At 40.4% G+C, this 20,032-nt stretch overlaps 1 protein-coding gene across 1 annotated transcript in view; it reads left to right on the top strand.

The window, feature by feature from the left end:
- CUBN (cubilin) overlaps nucleotides 1-20,032 on the top strand; it is a 283,377-nt gene that overhangs the window by 157,869 nt on the left and 105,476 nt on the right. Inside the window, exons 33-37 of the mRNA XM_051820614.3 lie at nucleotides 196-309; nucleotides 2,424-2,534; nucleotides 5,474-5,602; nucleotides 6,493-6,625; nucleotides 19,598-19,803. Of these exons, the coding sequence (XP_051676574.3) occupies nucleotides 196-309; nucleotides 2,424-2,534; nucleotides 5,474-5,602; nucleotides 6,493-6,625; nucleotides 19,598-19,803 (693 nt within the window). The remainder of the gene's footprint in view (nucleotides 1-195; nucleotides 310-2,423; nucleotides 2,535-5,473; nucleotides 5,603-6,492; nucleotides 6,626-19,597; nucleotides 19,804-20,032) is intronic.

Below are 20,032 nucleotides of genomic sequence, written 5' to 3'. Positions count from 1 at the left end.
AAGAATATTGTTATCAGTAGAAAGTGTGTTGCCTTTTTTCCATGGTTTATGTGTACTTCCTTGTCAGGGAACTTCCTTGGCATGCATTTCAGAAAAAAAGGAAAAGTAATTTATTTTTTCATTCATCAAATAATTGTTTTCTACAATCATTAGAAATGAAAAGTATTTGACATACATGTGTCTTTGCATCCCCAGTCTGTGGAGGCTACATCCTTACCGAGTCTTTTGATACCATTTCCTCTCCATTGTTTCCTGCCAAGTATCCAAACAATCAGAATTGCACTTGGATAATTCAAGCTCAACCTCCATGTAAGTAACAAAAAGAAAAAAGAAAAGGGATCCAGGACGGATGGTGTCTGTGGGAGAGTCAGTGTAGGAGTCATGCTCTTGTCTCCTCAGTGGTAACAACTGGTGGCCTTCCTCTTCTCTTTTTGGAAGTCCCAATTCCTGATGTGTGTGAAAATAATGTTTCCTAATTGGATGAGGAAATAATTTTTACTGTTTCATATTAATTTTTAAAAAATTAAATTCAAGGCCTACAAAAGGAAAAAAATATCCCAACCTCACAAACCTATATAACCTTGCTATATGGATAGGCATGAGACATTGAAAGTAAGCAAGAATAGTTACTAGTTTTGACATGTAAGTCTTAAATCTAACAGATGACCAAGACAGTTGCTGAACCAATAAATGAATAAGAAGAACCTAAGTTAGAGAATTATCTCATAGCCTAAGAACTCAATGCCATAAGCCTGTTGATCCTCAAAGTGGAATTGAATTACAAAACTTGGTCTCTCCTGCAGTCCATGTATTTCAAAAATCCCAGCAGAGGCCTGGAGGAAATATTTAACAAGCACTTTATTTGTGTTTTGGAATCCTAGAATCTTGTTTTTTCTTCTTTTTTTTTAAAGATTTATTTATTTGAAAGGCAGAATTAGAGACACAGAGATAGAGAGAGAAAGAGAAAGAGATCTTCCATCTGCTGGTTTACTCCCCAAGTGACCACAATAGCCAATACTGGGACAGACCAAAGCCAGGAGCCTAAAACTCCATCTGGGTATCCCATATAGGCTTGAGCCAGCTTGTGCTACTTTCCCAGGCACGTTAGCAGGGAGCTGTATCGGAAGTGGAGAAGCTGGAACTGCTACCTGTGCCCAAACAGGATGCCTGCATTGCAGGTGGCAGCTAAACACTCTGTGCCACAATTCCGGCCCCTGAAATCTTGTTTTCTGACCTGATCGCAGACTGGTAATAAAGGTTACTATCCACATTTCACAGAGAAAACACAGAGCTGATGACTCCTAAGGACACAACAGAATGGCTACAAAGGGAGTGATTCCAGGCCATTAAGAATCCTCTTTCAGATGAGCCCTGCCCTCCTTTGAGGTTTTTAGAGGAAACTTATTATTTCAGGCATAATGTGGGAAAGGCATTACATTCTCAACTTAGTTCTGTACCTAATGACCTGTGTGAAAATAGGCAAATCACTTAAACTCATCAGGTCCCATTACAAAACAGTCTACACAATGAAGTGTTTGGCTTAAATGTTATCTAACACTTTCCCTAGTGACGTTAAGAGTTAACACATGGATGTTATCTTTATTGACTTGCATAGGATGTGGGGACTGGTGATGTAATCCTTAGCCAATCAAGAGAGTGGAGGCCCAAAGAAAGTGGTCAGCCATCCAGAAACTGAGCCAGATATACAAAAGCCCCTGCCTTGAGATCAACAGTTTAGTGCCTAAGGATTATTTTCTAATGAGTTGTAAAGTAGTCAGATGAGAGATTTCTCTGGTTCAAGAACAGCAACAGGAAAAGATCCTATTCTGAAGATTAGGGACCCTGGAAGAACAACAAAGGGAAAATGTACCCAGGCACTTGCTGTTCTGCAAGTAATTCAAAGCTTTTTTGATAAAGGACTCTGAATCCCGAGGGCACTAGCTCTAGTTTTGAAACTGAGTGTATTAGGATGTGTGCGCCAAGGGGGAAAAATGTCGGATTTACTAGCACAGGTAAAGAACCACAGCTGAAGGATGCTGTTGTATTGAAAGAAATGCTTATGAGAGGAACACAGCCATGGGTGACGTAAAACAGCAGAAAGACTTTTTTTTCCAGTAAAATATTCCTCATAGTAGTCTGAAGGAGTTTCTTCAAGAGTCCTGTTACTCACTGCCATCAGCATTGCAAAGTCTACAAGCAGTTGCAAACTATCTGTTCTGTTATTTTCAAAAGAAACCTTGAGCACAGATCTTGGATTCTCCCCCTCTCTTTCTCCACTTAACCCCTGTGCAAATCTACCAAGTTCCTTACTTTCCTGCTGGAGAACTCTCATTGGAGTCTGATTATTGTAGGTCAAGTTTCTCTCCCTGTGTATTTTGTCTGCTGGTACTTTATTAAATAGTCTCCTCTTTTTATCCTTACAGTCAATCATATTACCCTGTCCTTCAGCCACTTTGAAATTGAAAACAGTGCAACATGTTCACGTGACTTTGTAGAAATTTTGGATGGCAACTCCCATGACGCGCCCCTCCGAGGTACTGTGCTGCTCACGCACTGTATGTGTCGCCTTAGCTGTGTTTTGCTTGTATATCTACATATTTATATGCTGCCATTTAATGTTAAAATATTTTCAGTAACTATCTAGTACATCATAAGCCAGTAAGGATAATTAGAGGGTAAGAGAGCAGGATTTAATGTGAAGATTCAAAAATTCAAGGACATGAGTAGCTTGAGTATGTTTTTTAAAAATGTTAAAGTTGCAATTGCCTTTGATAGTAGTGCAATACAGTCCATTCTTGCATTAGGTAGCATTTTCACAGTTCTTATATTCCAATTGAGCATGTTTCTTCTGGACTTTGTCATTCATAGAAGCAAAAAGTATTAATTGAATTAAATAAATTAAGAATTGATCATTTTACCTGTTTTTTTAAAGATTTATTTTATTTATTTGAAAGGCAGTTATAGAAACAGCATGACACACACACACACAGAGCAAGAGAGAGAGACAGAGAGAGAGAGAGACAGAGAGACAGAGACAGACAGACAGAGAGAATCTTCCATCCACTGGTTCTGACTCCCCAAATGGCCACAATGGCTGGGACTGGGCCAGGAGAGAGCCAGGCACCAGAAGCTTCATCTGGATCTCCCACATGGGTGCAGGCACCCAAGGATTGGGGCCATCCTCCATAACTATTCTAGGCACATTAGCAGAGAGCTTGATCCAAAGCAGAACAGCCAGAATTCGAACTGGCACCCATATGGAATGCAATTATTGCAGGCACTAGCTTAACCAGTTACTCCACAATGCTGGTCCCCATTTTACCTGTTATTTATATTAATACAATTAAAGAGTGCCACCCATATGGAATGCCATTATTGCAGGCACTAGCTTAACCAGTTACTCCACAATGCTGGTCCCCATTTTACCTGTTATTTATATTAATACAATTAAAGAGTGCTAGGGGAACAGCATTGTGGCACAGCGGGTTGAGTCACCACCTATATGCTGGAATCAATATGGGCATCAGTTCATGTCCCTGCTGTTTTGCTTCTGATCCAACTCCCTGCTAATGCACCTGTTAAAGCAGCAGATGATGGCCTAAATAATTAGGTCCCTGCCACCTATGTAGGAGACACAGTTGGAATTCCTGGCTGCTGGTTTTGGCCTGCCTAACCACAGACATTACAGCCATTTGGGGAGTGAAACAGTGGATGGAAGATGCCTCTCTTTCTATCACTCTACCTTTCAGGTAAAGAAAATAAATCTTTAAAAAAAACTAGAGTGTTGCTACATAGTTTCTGAAATCTTCTCAAGCAAAATAATGTCAGATATTTTAAACTTTCTCCGTGACTCACTACATTGAGTTTTGTCCTATAAGCTTCTCATCCTGCACTACAAGACAAGCTCCATCAGAGAAGAGAAGAGCCTTTTTTTTTTTTTTTGCTTATTGCTTTATTCCCGAGCAGTGCCTGAGATAACATTGAATAATTAATGTATGTACTTTGTACACTCTCATGTTGTCTGAATTCTTTGCCAATAAGCATTTGACCAAGGATTAAGGGATATTACTTAAAAAAAAAAAAGAATTTATTTATTTATTTGAAAAGTAGAGTTACAGACAGTGAAAAGAAGAGACAGAGAGAAAGGTCTTCCTTCCGTTGGTTCACTCCCAAAATGGCTGCAACAGCTGGAGCTGTGCTGATCCGAAGCCAGGAGCCAGTATCTTCCTCCCAGTCTCCCATGCCGGTACAGGGGCCCAAGGACTTGAGCCATCTTCTGCTGCTTTCCCAGGCCATAGCAGAGAGCTGGAAAAGGAGCTGCCTGGACTAGAACCAGTGCCCATATGGGATGCTGGTAACACAGAAGATTAACCTACTGCGAAGGGATATTACTTAACACTATGTAGTACTACCTTGTCCTGAGTACTATTCTAAGTACCTTATAAATGGTACTCAATTAATCCTCACATACTGGCCGGCGCCGTGGCTCACTAGGCTAATCCTCCACCTTGTGGCGCCGGCACACCGGGTTCTAGTCCCGGTCGGGGCGCCGGATTCTGTCCCAGTTGCCCCTCTTCCAGGCCAGCTCTCTGCTGTGGCCAGGGAGTGCAGTGGAGGATGGCCCAAGTGCTTGGGCCCTGCACCCCATGGGAGACCAGGACAAGTACCTGGCTCCTGCCATCGGTTCAGCGTGGTGCGCTGGCCGCAGCGCACAGGCTGCGGCAGCCATTGGAGGGTGAACCAATGGCAAAAAGGAAGACCTTTCTCTCTGTCTCTCTCTCTCACTGCCACTCTGTCTGTCACCAAAAAAAAAAAAAAAAAAAAAAAAAAAAAAAAAAAATCCTTACATACTTTTGACACAGATTTTATTCTTTCCTATACCCCCTTTTGCTGAGTGGGGCAGCTGAAGCATAGCGTGCTCAAGTAACTCGCCTCAGGTCACAAGGCTGGTAAATAGCACAACCAAGAGTTGAAGCCTGGGATTCTGGCTCTGGCATTTACACTTTTCTCTGTCACGATAGACTTGTAATGCACCTAAGCATTAGTGCATTTGTTTATGCTGGTTTTTACCTTGCTGGAGAGTTTTTTTGAATTATATTTGGAGTCAAGTCATGTAAGTCTGTCCTCTGGCCTTTTTTTCTTTGTCTCAAATATAAATGGTCTCTCCTGTGCTTATAGGAGGGTATTTCAAAAAAGTTTGAGGAGAAATGGAATTAAAAGATAAATTTATTTTGGCATAAAGAATTCAAAACCCATGCATTTTCCATTAGCTTTTTGAAGACTTCACATTTATTATTTATTTTAAATTCACAGGTATTGTCTCAAACCCTACCCCTTACCTAAATTGTACTTGCCTCAGGAATTTCCTTTGTTTGCTTTCCTCTCCTGCAGTTCTGTTAAAGATGTGTTGAATGGAGCAACAGCCTCTGCCATGTCACTGATCCCTCTCCTTGTCAATATCTTCATTACACAGGCCGTTACTGCGGCACCTCCATGCCCCATCCCATCACATCCTTCGGCAGTGCCCTGATGCTGAGGTTCATTTCTGATTCTGGAAGGACTTACAATGGCTTCCATGCTACATATATGGCATCATCATCAGGTCAGAAACTTTAGCAAGTGATTCTTCTAGGCTAACAGGAGGCACCTTGATGTATTATTTGGGATTCTTACCTTCAACGTTGGGATCTAGTTTCCTGAGATCACCTTTGTGCCTAACCTGACCTTCTCCCTGCAGTTAACAGGTTCTAAATTCTAACAGTAGAGAACTACAGTAAGAGTAGAGAATTGGTTGAAAATCTGGGTGTCTGTGATCTCAGATATATTGGTTGTCAGCATCTGGATGTCTACCTATGTGACATGCCTGTTAGGACAGCCTCCGACACAGTGCCTTAGGGCTTCTCTTAGGAATGGACAGCCACGCTTGCTGCTTGCCCATCTCCCAGGCCTCGCTGCCAGGCTGAGGCAGGTCTGGGTGTTCACGGGTTGGCATGATGGACACAGCGCATGGGGAGGTGGGGATAGGGGGCCCTAGGTTTTTTCACCAGAAGAGTGCTGCTGTCCATGAGTAGTAAAGAGCCATTGAACATAGAGAAGATTGGTGTGTGTTCAGCTTTTTCCTGAGTAGGAAAAGCCAGAATACCAATATGACTTTCTCTTCCAGGCCAGCATTGAAGATAATCCTGGTGAAAAAACTGAGTGTCTGTAAGATAAAAACATCCCTTTCATTTCTCAAAGTTAGAATTCACAGGGAGAAAAGACAGTGCAAAGATTCCTTCTGAGCCACTGCACTGCAGGGCTCCGGGCTTTCACTTTGCAGAATCTTTCTCTTTCCATATATGACATGGAAGGTTTTTTTTTTTTTTTTGAAATGTGAAATGTAAATGCTATATTATTTGATTCTGATAATGGCCCCAATGTTCTTGCTTCTTTATCTTGTGGTGTCTTGCATTTGATCTTTGCTCTCACATTCATTTTACTTCTCTCTCCCAGCTTGCGGAGGAACCTTCTACATGGCTGAAGGCGGGTTCGACAGCCCTGGCTACCCAGACGTTTATCCCCCTAATGTGGAATGTGTCTGGAACATTGTCAGTTCCCCTGGCAACCAGCTCCAGCTGTCTTTCATGTAAGTCCTTTTCTGTGGTGTATTGTTTCAGTGTCAGTGAATCTGCAGGAAGGAAGCAGTGTTACTAATAGGATGTACGACTAATGGCGTGTGTGTCCAAGCAACTGGTAAAGAAAATGTGGTGGGAACTTTAGTGAGTCTTTTTCCAAATTCCCTCTGTTTTAATCATAGTTTGGGTTATAAATAGCATTGAGAGACTCTTGAGAATGGTTCTAGAGTCCTGCTTAATGTTACCAGCAGTAAAGTCTTGAGCTCTTGGTGAATAAATTTGTGAAACATTCACAGTCATAGAACAGTAATTTTAATTTTCCTTGGTATTACGCCCATTAGGTTTTCAGAGAATCACTGATATTCTCTCCACAAGCAGGGGCCTCTTACCTCTCTTAAGCCTTATTTACCCTCATACCCTAATCCACCTTTCCAACCACTCCTATCAGAAGAAGGATTTTGGAAATATTGGAAACTTAGTAATTGATCTGTAGAATTACTTTCATGTTCCTCATTGAACTATAATACTGTGAAGTGCAGACTGTGACTACGAAATTGACAGTAGGATTCTGTCACATTCAGTGTGGTCCTCAATTAAATTAAGCAACAGTCATAGTATTTTCCAGAAACAGAGGTGGAAAGCACATGGGTAAGTGAAATGGGTAATTTTTAACCAATGTATATTTATTTCTTTATTCAACATTTATTTATTAAGCCACTACTATGTATTAAGCACAGAGTCAACACATACCATCCCATGCTAGATATTAAACATATGGTGAATAAAACACCTTTTCTGGGGCCAGCACTGTGGCATAGCAGGTAAAGCTGCTGCTTGTGAAGTTGGCATTCCACAGGGGTGCAGATTTGTGTTCTAGCTGCTCCATTTCTGATCCAGCTCCCTGCTAATGGCCTGGGAAAAGCAGTGGAGGATGGCCAAGTGTTTGGGCTCCTGCCACCCACATGGTAGACTTGGTGAAGCTCCTGGCTCTTAGGCTCAGAAGGCGCAGACATTGCCATTGTGGCCACTTGAGGAGTGAACCAGTGGATAGAAAATCACTCTCTCTCTCTCCCTTCTCTACATAACTCTTTCAAATAAATAAACAAATCTTTTTTTTTTTTTTTTGACAGGCAGAGTGGACAGTGAGAGAGAGAGAGAGACAAAGAGAAAGGTCTTCCTTTTGCCATTGGTTTACCCTCCAATGGCCGCCGCGGCCAGTGTGCTGCAGCCGGCACACCGCACCTATCCGAAGGCAGGAGCCAGGTACTTCTCCTGGTCTCCCATGGGGTGCAGGGCCCAAGCACTTGGGCCATCCTCCACTGCACTCCCTGGCCACAGCAGAGAGCTGGGCTGGAAGAGGGGCAACTGGGACAGAATCCGGCGCCCCAACCGGGACTAGAACCCGGTGTGCCAGCACCGCAAGGCGGAAGATTAGCCTACTGAGCCGCGGCGCTGGCCTAAGTAAACAAATCTTAAAAAATAATAACTACAATTGTTTTCCATATGTTAAAGCCCAGCCGGCGCCACGGCTCAATAGGCTAATCCTCCGCCTTGTGGCGCCGGCACACCGGGTTCTAGTCCCGGCTGGGGCACCAGATTCTGACCTGGTTGCCCCTCTTCCAGGCCAGCTCTCTGCTGTGGCCCGGGAGTGCAGTGGAGGATGGCCCAAGTGCTTGGGCCCTGCACCCCATGGGAGACCAGGAGAAACACCTGGCTCCTGCCTTCGGATCAGCGCGGTGCGGCGGCCATTGGAGGGTGAACCAATGGCAAAAGGAAGACCTTTTTCTCTGTCTCTCTCACTGTCCACTCTGACTGTCAAAAAAAAAAAAAAAAAAAAAAAAAAAGAAAGAAAGAAAAAAGAAAAAGCCCAATATCTTTTGCATGGCTTTCTAGGCCCTATAATTGCCAAATAAAATGGCCTCACTTTGGAGCTTTCCTCCTTTGTCTCTCCTGTGTTGACATTGTTGACAACTGATATTCAGGATTTCAGGCTAAGTCCTGAAATGTTTAAGACAGGTGAGATGAAGCCCAGGACTGAATGACTTCACTGCACTGCTGAATTCTACCAAACATTTAAAGAATTAACTACATTTCTTATGAAGCTATTCAAAACAATTGAAAGGGAGGGAATCCTCCCAAATTCTATGAAGCCAGCATCACCTTAATTCCTAAACCTGAAAAAGATGCAACAGAAAAAGAGAACTACAGACCAATTTCCCTGATGAACATAGAAGCAAAAATCCTCTACAAAATACTAACCAATCGAATCCAACAACACACCAGAAAGATCATTTACCCAGACCAAGTGGGGTTTATCCCTGGTATGAAGGAATGGTTCAATATTCGCAAATCAGTCAATGTGATACATCACATTAACAAATTGAAGAACAAAAACATATAATTATCTCAGATGCAGAGAAAGCATTTGATAAAATACACCCTTTCATGATGAAAACTCTAGGCAAATTGGGTATAGAAGGAACATTCCTCAACAAAATCAAGGCAATTTATGACAAACCTATAGCCAGCATCCTACTGAATGGGGAAAAGTTGGAAGCATTCCCACTGAGATCCAGAACCAGACAAGGATGCCCACTCTCACCATTGCTGTTAAATATAGTACTGAAAGTTTTAGCCAGAGCCATTAGGCAAGAAATATAAATCAAAAGGATACAAATTGGGAAGGGAGAAGTCAAACTCTCCCTATTTGCAGATGACATGATTATATAAATAGGGGATACAAAAGACTTCAGTAGGAGACTATTAGAACTCATGGAAGAGTTTAGTAAAGTAGCAGGATATAAAATCTACACAAAAAAATCAACAGCCTTTGTATACACAGATAATGCCACAACTGAGAAAGAACGTCTAAGATCAGTCCCATTCACAATAGCTACAAAAAAAATCAAATACCTTGGAATAAATTTAACCTAGGATGTCAAAGATCTCTATGATGAGAATTACAAAACATTGAAAAAAGGAACTAGAAGAAAATACAAAAAAAATGGAAAAATAGTCCATGTTCATGGATTGGAAGAATCAATATCATCCAGATGCCCATACTGCCAAAAGCAATCTACAGATTCAATGTGATACCAATAAAAATACCAAAGATATTCTTCTCAGATATAGAAAAATGATGCTGAAATCCATCTGGAAACACAGGCAATACCAAATAGCTAAAGCAATCTATACAACAAAAAAAAGCTGGAGGTATCACAATACCAGATTTCAAGACATACTACAGCATGGTTATAATCAAAACAACCTGGTACTAGTACAAAAATAGATGGATAGACTAGTGGAACAGAATAGAAACACCAGAAAGCAACCCAATCATCTACAACCAACTTATTTTTGACAAAGGAGCTAAAATTAATTCCTGGATCAAGGACAGTCTCTTGAACAAATGGTGCTGGGAAAACTGAATCTCCACATGCAGAAGTATGAAGCAGGACCCCTACCTTACACCTTACACAAAGATCCAATCAACATGGATTAAAGACCTAAGTCTACATCCCCATACCATCAAATTATTTGAGAACATTGGGGAAACCCTGAAAGACACTGGCACAGGCAAATGTTTTTGGAAAAGACCCCAGAGGCACAGGCAATCAAAGCCAAAATTGACAAATGAGATTATATCAAATTGAGAAGCTTCTGTACTGCCAAAGAAACACTCAGTAAAGTTAAGAGGCAACCGACAGAATGGAGAAAATATTTGCAAACTATACAACTGATAAAGGATTAGTAACTAGAATATATAAAGAGATCACAACAAAACAAGCAACCCAGTTAAGAAATGGGCAAAGGAATTAAACAGACATTTTTCAAAAGAAGAAATCCAAATGACAGACACATGAAAGAATGCTCAAGATCACTAGCCATCAGGGAAATGCAAATCAAAACCACAATGAGGTTTCACTTCACCCCTGTTAGAATGGCTTTTGTACAGAAATCAGCAAACAACAAATGTTGGCAATCATGTGGGGGAAAAGTTACTCTAATCCACTGTTGGTGGCAATGTAAACTGGTAAAGCCATTATAGAAGACAGTATGGAGATTCCTCAGAAATTTGCATATAGATCTACCATATGACCCAGCCATCTCTCCCCTGGAAATTTACCCAAGGGAAATGAAAGCATATGAAAGAGTTATCTGTACCCCCATGTTTATTGCATCTCAATTCACAATAGCTACGACATGGAATCAACCCAATGCCTGTCTACTGAAAAAGAAATCTGGTCATTTGCAACAAATGAATGAAACTGGAAAGCATCATACTTAGTGAAATAAGCCAGTCCCAAAGGGACAAATGCCATATGTTCTCCCTGACCTATGTTAACTAAAATAGCACCTAAAAGGCAATCTATAGAAGTGAAATTGACACTCTGAGAAGCAATGTCTTTGAACAGCCCTTATCTTGAGTGTTGAGGAATAGTTTTTTTGTCTCTTTCATACTATTTGTTGAACTCTTTACTTAACATGGAGTTAATCATATGTGTGTGAATTTAGTTGAAAATTGACCTTAGTAAAAAAATTAAGAGGGAGGAGGAAGAGGGATGAGAGTGGCAGGGGAAGGGTAGGCATGATGGGAAGAATCACCATGTTCTTAAAGTTGTAATTATGAAATGTATGAAGTCCCTAACAGTAAAGCTATATAGTTATGCATACATTCCAAACGACTTACTTCTAAGGGTATAGTCTAAAAACTTGTCTTTGGATACTAAATCCCCCATAAAAGGGGTTGTAAAAAAGCATTTTAAATGTTTAAGTGATCATAGAGATAGGATTAAGCTTTAAAGTGATCATATAGATAGGGTTAGGTGTTGAAGCTATCATATAAATAGGATTAAGTGTTTTATAATAATACATAGAATTAAAAAGGCCTGAATATTCTAACATGGGAATTAATCCATACAGCAGACTCATAGAATGGCAAGTAGCACTCTGACCTAAGAATCAGTCTTTAAGACATTCTGGTCTGGCTGAAAAGCCCAAAAGAGAATTTCAGGCATAGAAATCCAAGACACTGTGGCAAAAAGTGTCCAACATGAAGGACCTCTGTGGGTGAAACTCCAGTGGGAAGAAGTGGTCATCAAAGAAGGATATACTTTTCTCTAAAAGGTGGAGAGAACTTCTACTTTGCTTATGGCCTTGTCCAAATACTGAAACAGTTTGTGGATTCAAAAGGCTTCCATAGCCTAGGCCGTTGATGTCAAGAGCCTCAGGTGATCACCGATATCATACATAAGAGTATTAAGTGGGGCTGGCATTGTGGCATAGCAAGTAAAGCTGCCGCCTGCAGTGCCATCGTCCCATGTGGGCTGGTTCGAGTCCCAGCTGTTCCACTTCCCATCCAGCTCCCTGCTATGGTCTGGGAAAGCAGTGGAAGATGGCCCAAGTCCTTGGGCCCCTGTACCCATGTGGGAGAGCCGGAAGAAGCTCTTGGCTCCTGGCTTTGGATCAGCGCAGCTTTGCCCATTCTGGCCAACTAGGGAGTGAGCAAGTGGATGAAGACTTCTCTCTCTCTGCCTCTGCCTCTCTCTAACTCTGCCTTTCAAATAAATAAATAAATCTTTTTTATATATAAAAAGGGTTAATTGTTAACAGCAGGAGTCACTGTGCACTAACTTCTCATGCAGGACTTCTATCCTAAAGAGTTGTATTATGAGAGTTCATAGTAAAACTTGTTCTCAAAGATTTACTTAGTTTTAGTTTATTAAGTGGAAGATATTCTTATGCCTCATAGTTTTAGATAAGCATAAGTGGTCTACAGCATTGCTTGTTTCCTTAAGTGCTTTAATTAATGATACAACTTGTTCTCAAATTAAAAAAAGTTTACTTTAGCAAAAATTAAAAGAAAAATAAGAAAAAAAAGTAGGAGGAAGATTGAGAAAGAAGGAGGGAGGAAGGATGGGTGGGAAGTGTCATTATGTTCTTAGAACTGTATGTATGGGGGCCGGCGCCACGGCTCACTATGCTAGTCTTCTGCCTGCGGCTCTGGCACCCCAGGTTCTAATCCTGGTTGGGGCGCCAGTTCTGTCCCAGTTGCTCCTCTTCCAGTCCAGCTCTCTGCTGTGGCCCAGGAGTGCAGTGGAGGATGGCCCAGGTCCTTGGGCCTTACACCTGCATGGGAGACCAGGAGGAAGCACCTGGCTCCTAGCTTTGAACCAACGGAAAAAGGAAGACCTTTCTCTCTGTCTCTCTCTCTCTCTGTCTCTCTCTGTTTAACTCTGCCTGTCAAAGAAAAAAAAAACTGTATGTATAAGATACATGAAATTTGTTCCATTTATATAAATCAAGAAATTTAAATAAAAAAAAGACAGGTACGATAGGGCTGGTGTTGTGCACAGTGGGTTAAGCCTGGGAATCTGACATACCATAGCAAAGCATCAGTTCAGTTCCTAGCTGCTCTGATTCTGAAAGAGTTTTCCTGCAGATGTGCCTGGAAAAGCAACAGGAGATAGCTCAAGTATCTATGCTTCCGATATGCATGCAGGAGACCAGATGAAGTTACTGGCTCCTGGCTTCTGCTTGGCTTAGCTCTACCTGTTGCAGCCAACTGGGGAGTGAACAAGCAGGTGGAAGATCTCTTTCTCTCTTTCTGTCTTTTCCTCTGTCTCTGTCACTCAACCTTTTAAATAAATAAAGCAAATGTTAAAAAATAAAATAAATTTAATAAAAACAGGTAAGACCCCAGTTATTTATAAACTACTACTAAATCGATGTCAAGATGCTGTTTAATTAAAACCTAAAAAGATTTATTTCAATTATAGAGGGATAATAATAATAAACTCCTAGGGTCACTGCTGAAATTAAAGACGATATCAATTTAAAAACATGCACACAGCATAGGTTGGAATGTTAATTCTCTCAGTCTTTGACATTTCTGAAGTATTTTCTGTTAGAGTTCACCAATAAATCCAAATGGACAGCTCTGGGCTCTCCTTCTAGAACATAGAAGAAAATACGTTTCATCCACTTTATTGTTGAATGGACATGAACTTCTAATTGCTCGATAGAAAAATCTCAGTGACTCAGCATTTTCCTTCTTCACCTGTAAGAAATTAACTTTCATTACTTTGTATTCCTTGCTTGAGTTTTATTTTTAAAGTGAATTTTGTAGAATGCAAGATGCTTCTTTTTGTGAAGATGATAATGAGCAGGGTTTTAGGGTGAGGCCTGTTCTAAACGACATCCAGATGGGCACGGAGAAACATTTCCCTGGGGTGCATGAGAAGCATAGGAATCAAATCAAGTTCTAAAATATGGGGTTGGGCTTGTGGACCCTGCGGTGAAATTGAATAGGGAGAAAAGCTAGGGGGATTATGGCTGAATCTGCAACAGGGAGAAGAAGCACAACCAAAAAGAGATTTTTTTGTAAAACAGATATTTAAAGGCATTCACAGAAATTGTGTTTTATGCTTGCAGAGTGCTTTTCAAACGTAATTGATCTTGGTTCAAGAATTGAAATGAGATAATGAGAAACAGTGCCTGTACTATTTTTGTTCCACATTGTGTTTTTTTACTAGCAGATCTTAGCCAAAGGGTAAATTTGGTTGTGAAATGTACAGGCCTAAAACAAAGAATTCTAAGAACAGTAGAGCTCTTTTGAAAGTTTAATTTGATTCTTACAGGTATTGCCGTAAGCATTGCATTACCTCTAATGCAAGATCTTGGCTGCATTTTAACACAGGGTCACACTATTGTGGTACTTAGGAAAAACCTTCACTTTGTAATCTTCTGAGCCATTGGGCCTGACTTTCATGTGCACAGTAATCAGCCCGCATCTTGCTGAAGTTCAAGTTCTGATTCAGGTGCTTGATGGTGCCTGCCTTTTTATCTCAGACAACCTCTCAGGGGATGCAGAGGCCGCTGGAGTGCAAACCACACTTTGGGTAGAAAGGTTCTGAGGCGACGGTTGTACCAACTGATCTCCCTTGCTTCCCTCTCTGCTTTTTAGAGGCAGAAAAAAGAGACTTTGGCTTATTTCACATTGTTGTTAATATTAGGGTAATAAAATTGAGGCTGAGTTTAAGCACTAAACTTGGCAGGCAGCCTAAGGATAGATTCAGAACAATCCCTTGCCAAAAGTGATTATAAGTAGAAATGTTGAATGATACTCTGCAAGCATGGGATTCTCAAGGGAGATGATGGGAGTAAAGACAAATTATCATTTGCTTTGCCAAATATGGATGTTTCCCGATTTCTTCTGTGTGTTAACTCTCAGTCACAGCTTGCTGCTAAAACACACCTAGGATGTAGTCCAGATTGTCTGTACCGTAATGCCACACCTTGACGGGATCATGAAAGCCACTGACTGATAGAGGCTCTGGCTGGAAAAGCTGCAGGTATAGCAGAGCTGAGCCATCAGTTTACTCCTGCACTCTGGCGGACAGTGGATGCACAGAGGTGTGTCTGACATTGATTCCACTGTGGGGCTAGCGGTGGCCGGAGCCTCCAGGCAGGTTGCCTCTTGGCATCCTAATCCCCTGGCTGATACAGAGCACCGGGGGAGCTCACCAAACTGTGGAATCTTGCAACACAAATACAAAAGCGCATTTTCTGGTCTCCACATATTCCCATTCTCTTCTATCCTGACAGTTTCTTCTCTACAGTCTTACTAGAGCTTTCTTTACCTTCTCCTTCCTCTTCTCAGCAAAATCTTCCACTAACAACTGATGGAAAAACAATAATCTGCTACCATTTCCTCTTCTTTTTTTCACTGTTTAATTACTATTTTTAAAAAATTACTTATAAATAATTAAAATATTACAGAGCACCAAAGGTTCCCATTCGTATGCCTTTACTTTTTCATCACAGAGGCAATAATCCCTTTCTTGAATTTGTATGTATAATTTCAATTTATGTTTTATACTTTTGTTGTAAGTGTATACATCCCACATGCTACATTAAGTGCTGCCTTCTGTTTTACATTTTACATAAATGGAATCATACTTACTGGTTGGATTGGAATTACATTGGATTTAGAAATTAATTTTGGGAGAACAATTTTTATGATAGGATTCTTCATGTCCTTAAACTTGGGATATCTCTCCATTTACTTAGGTCATTTATATCCTACACTATAATTTCTTACTTTTTCCATTAAGGCATTAGAGGTCTTCTGTTACATTTATTTCTGGGCACCTTATTTTTTTATTGCTATGGAAAATGGCATTGATTTTGAAATTACAGAAGTAACTTGGCTGCAAATCTTTTTATTTTTTTGTGTATCCCTCTTCCCAGAATATATGTGCCCTGAAGGAAGGCACATTGTTGATTTTTTTTATTGTTCTGTTCCTATTCCCCATGAAAGTGTCTGGCAATATAGAATAGAGTCAAAAATATTTGTTTGAATGGATTATTTAAAGATTATTTATTTATTTGAAAGTCAGTTACACAAAGAGAGAAGGAGAGGCAGAGAGAGAGAGAGAGAGAGAGGTCTTCCATCCACTGGTTCACTCCCCAATTGGCCGCAACGGCCAGAGCTGCACCGATCCAAAGCCAGGAGCCAGGAGCTTCCGCCAGGTCTCCCACACAGGTGCAGGGGCTCAAGGACTTGGGCCATCTTCCACTGCTTTCGCAGGCCATAGAAGAGAGCTGGATGGGAAGTGGAGCAGCCGAGACTCGAACTGGTGCCCATATGCAATGCCAGCACTGCAGGCGGTGGCTTTACCCCCTACACCACAGTGCTGGCCTCTGAATGGATTTTTTTTTAACTTTTATTTAATGAATATAAATTTCCAAAGTGCAGCTTATGGGTTACAATGGCTTCCCCCCCCATAACTTCCCTCCCACCTGCAACCCTCCCCTTTCCTGCTCCCTCTCCCCTTCCATTCACATCAAGATTCATTTTCAATTCTCTTCATATACAGAAGATCAGTTTAGCATATATTAAGTAAAGATTTCAACAGTTTGCACCCACATAGAAACACAAAGTGAAAAATACTGTTTGAGTACTAGTTATAGCATTAAATCTCAATGTACAGCACATTAAGGACAGAGATCCTACATGAGGAGTAAGTGCACAGTGACTCCTGTTGTTGACTTAACAAATTGACACTCTTGTTTATGGCATCAGTAATCACCCTAGGCTCTTGTCATGAGTTGCTAAGGCTATGGAAGCCTTTTGAGTTCACCAACTCTGATCTTATTTAGACAAGGTCGTAGTCAGAATGGAAGTTCTCTCCTCCCTTCAGAGAAAGGTACCTCCTTCTTTGATGACCCGTTCTTTCCACTGGGATCTCACTCGTGGAGATCTTTCATTTAGGGTTTTGTGGGTTTTGTTTGTTTGTTTGTTTGTTTGTTTTTTGCCAGAGTGGCTTTCCATGCCTGAAATACTCTCATGGGCTTTTCAGCCAGATCTGCATGCCTTAAGGGCTGATTCTGAGGCCAGAGTTCTGTTTAGGACATCTGCCATTCTATGAGTCTGCTGTGTATCCCACTTCCCATGTTGGATCATTCTCTATCAGTTAGTATTTGCAGACACTAGTCTTGTTTATGTGCTCCCTTTGGCTCTTAGTCCTATCATCATGATCAATTGTGAACAGAAATTGATCACTGGGACTAGTGAGATGGCATTGGTACATGCCACCTTGATGGGATTGATTTGGAATCCCCTGGTATGTTTCTAACTCTACCGTTTGGGGCAAGTCAGCTTGAGCATGTCCCAACTTGCACATCTTTCCCTCTCTTCCCTGAATGAATTTTTAAGATGCAGTTTCTAACTAGTTGTTTGTTACTCTACTGATTGTTGAGTATTATATTATCCAGTAACCATTCTGTTCTTAGAACAACAAAAATTTTTGTCTCTTATTTGTTTCAGTGCCTAGAGTACAGCCTGAAACATTAAGGTACCCAGTAAATACTTATTGAATGAATGAGCTAATTGGAATATGGGTTTAGAGATCTTCCAATCCTTGCAATCTTTGTTCCTTTTTCCTTGTCCTATAGCATTGGCTAATTCTTGAGTACACTGAAGAACACAAGGGATGAGAATACGCTTCCTTGTGTTATTTCTGATGTAAAGGAAATGCTGGTTTTTTTTAACCTCTAAGTATTTTTGTTGTAAGTTTTTAATAGGCATTTATCTGGTTAAAATCACTCCTTCTATTCCCAGTTTTCTAAAAGTATTTTGATGACTTAATGTTGAGTTTTACCAAATGCAGTTCTGCAGCTTCCATTGATTAATTCTTAATTTTTTGCATCTATTTTTCTTTGATTACTCTGTGGTAAATTGCTCTAATAGCTCTCCTAATGTTAAATTGTGAATCTGACTTGGTTAATATTTGCAAATTTTACAAAGTTATGGATTCCTTTTGCCTACTTTTTTATGTACCAGTTATTCATCTGTACCAGTATTAAGTGAGATGGACCTAATTTTTTCTTTATTTTACCACCCTTGATTGGTTTTGCTGTCAAAGCTATACTGAATAAGTTGAAGAGTAACTTCTCTTCTCTTCCTTCCTTCTTTCCTTCCTTCTCTCCCTCCCTCCCTCCTTTCTTCTTTCTTTCTTTCTTTCTTTCTTTCTTTCTTTTGATGCAATAGGCATAAAATTGAGGTTGAAGTTACTGATTTATTGGAGTTTTGGTAGTGCTTCCCTATGAAATCATTATTCAGCAACTCTGTGTATATCCGTTGAACAATAGCTCCTTGTTTCTTCATCCCCCTAACCTTTGTTAACCTCTATTGTACTTCTTGTTTCTGTGTTTGCCTATTCTAGTTTTTCATGTAGGTATAATCACACAACATATGTACTATTATATTTAGTTTATTTCATCCACCATAATATTTTCAAGGGTTATCCTTAAACTTGCGTATCAGAACTTAATCATATTTTTAATTATTTATTTAATTTATTTGGAAGTAGAGATAGAGACAAAGAGAAAGAGAGGGATGTAGACAGGGAAAGGTGGGAGGAGAGGGAGAGAGACAGAGAGAGACAGAGGGGAGAGAGAGAAAGAGAGAGAGAGAGAGAGAGAGAGAGAGAGAGAGAGAATCTTTCATCCACTGGTTCACTTCCCAAACGCCCAAACGGCTGCAAACAGGGCTGGGACAGGCTGAAGCCAGAAGCCTGGAACTCCATCCAGGTTACCTGTGTGGCAGAGGTCCAAGTACTTGGGCCATCTTCCACTGCTTTTCCAAGTACATTATTAGGGAGTTGGATCAGAAGCAGAGCAGCCAGAACTCCAACCAGTGCTCTCATGTAAGATTCAGGCACTGGAAGCAGCTGCTTAGTCAACTGCACCACAACACTAGATCTAAGAATGTAATTATAATTGTAAGGCTGAATAATAATTGTGTGTGTCCATCTCTCACATTTTATTTGAGTTGTTTTCACCTTTTGAGTCTCATGAATCATGCTACTGTGAACGTTGGTGTACCACTACTTCTTAGAGTCCCTGCTTTAGTTCTTTTGGCTATATATGTAGAAGTGAAATTCTTGGATCCTATGGTAATTCTATGTTTAACTTTCTGAACAGCGACCAGACTTTTCCATAGTGACCGCACCATTTTAGATTCCACTAGCAAAGAACAAAAGTTACATCCTCATGTTTTCCAATTTTTTTCATCATAGTAATTCTGGTGGATTTGAAGTGTGATGTTATGGTTTTTATTTGCATTTCCCTAATTATTAACAATTAACAATTACTGAACAATGTAAGGTATTTTCTCATGTTCCTATTGGTTATTCTTATATGTATCTTCTTTTAAAAGTTTTTATTATCATTGGATTTGAAAGGCAGAGGGACTCTTTAAATGTAGAAAATTACTTTGTATCTCTTGAATAGCCATTTCAACATCTTTCAGTAAGAGAAAATTTTTGATACAGCTAAAGGATCTTATGATCAAAGTTGACATTAACCCTAGGATGTGATTCAGGATAATCCCTAACTGTATTCTACCAATTACATTCTTTTAACTGCCCCCCCCCCCAAAAAAAAAAAAAAAAAAAAAAAAAAAACAAAAAAAACAGATCTTTCCGGTTGGAGGACTCTCAGAACTGCAGCAAGGATTTTATGGAGATCCGAGAAGGAAATGCCACAGGGCAGTTGGTGGGACGATACTGTGGGAACTCCCTCCCTCACAACTATTCATCCATTGTTGGACACGTCTTATGGATCAGATTTGTCTCTGATGGTTCAGGCAGTGGCACAGGCTTCCAGGCCTCATTCACTAAGGGTAAGTTTATCCTGTCATAGGATTTCCAAAATAGGTCTTGCAAACTAGAAGCAATACACTATACCTCTAATTTCCACCCATTGTTAAATTAATTCTTTTCATAATATTGTGATAAAGAAACTTCTAATATTGTTCAGATTTGGTATATTTAGGTCAAGAGTTTCATTTAATCCTATAAACTCTATATTCTTCAAATCAAAGACCTTTAATCTTACTTTGGGATTGACTC

The sequence above is a fragment of the Oryctolagus cuniculus genome, chromosome 13 (genome assembly GCF_051225735.1).
Source record: "Oryctolagus cuniculus isolate XC-2025 breed Fujian yellow rabbit chromosome 13, ASM5122573v1, whole genome shotgun sequence".
Classification (NCBI taxonomy): Eukaryota; Metazoa; Chordata; class Mammalia; order Lagomorpha; family Leporidae; genus Oryctolagus; species Oryctolagus cuniculus.
Note: the sequence above shows the minus strand (reverse complement) of the source record. Positions and strands in the feature narration are given on the sequence as shown.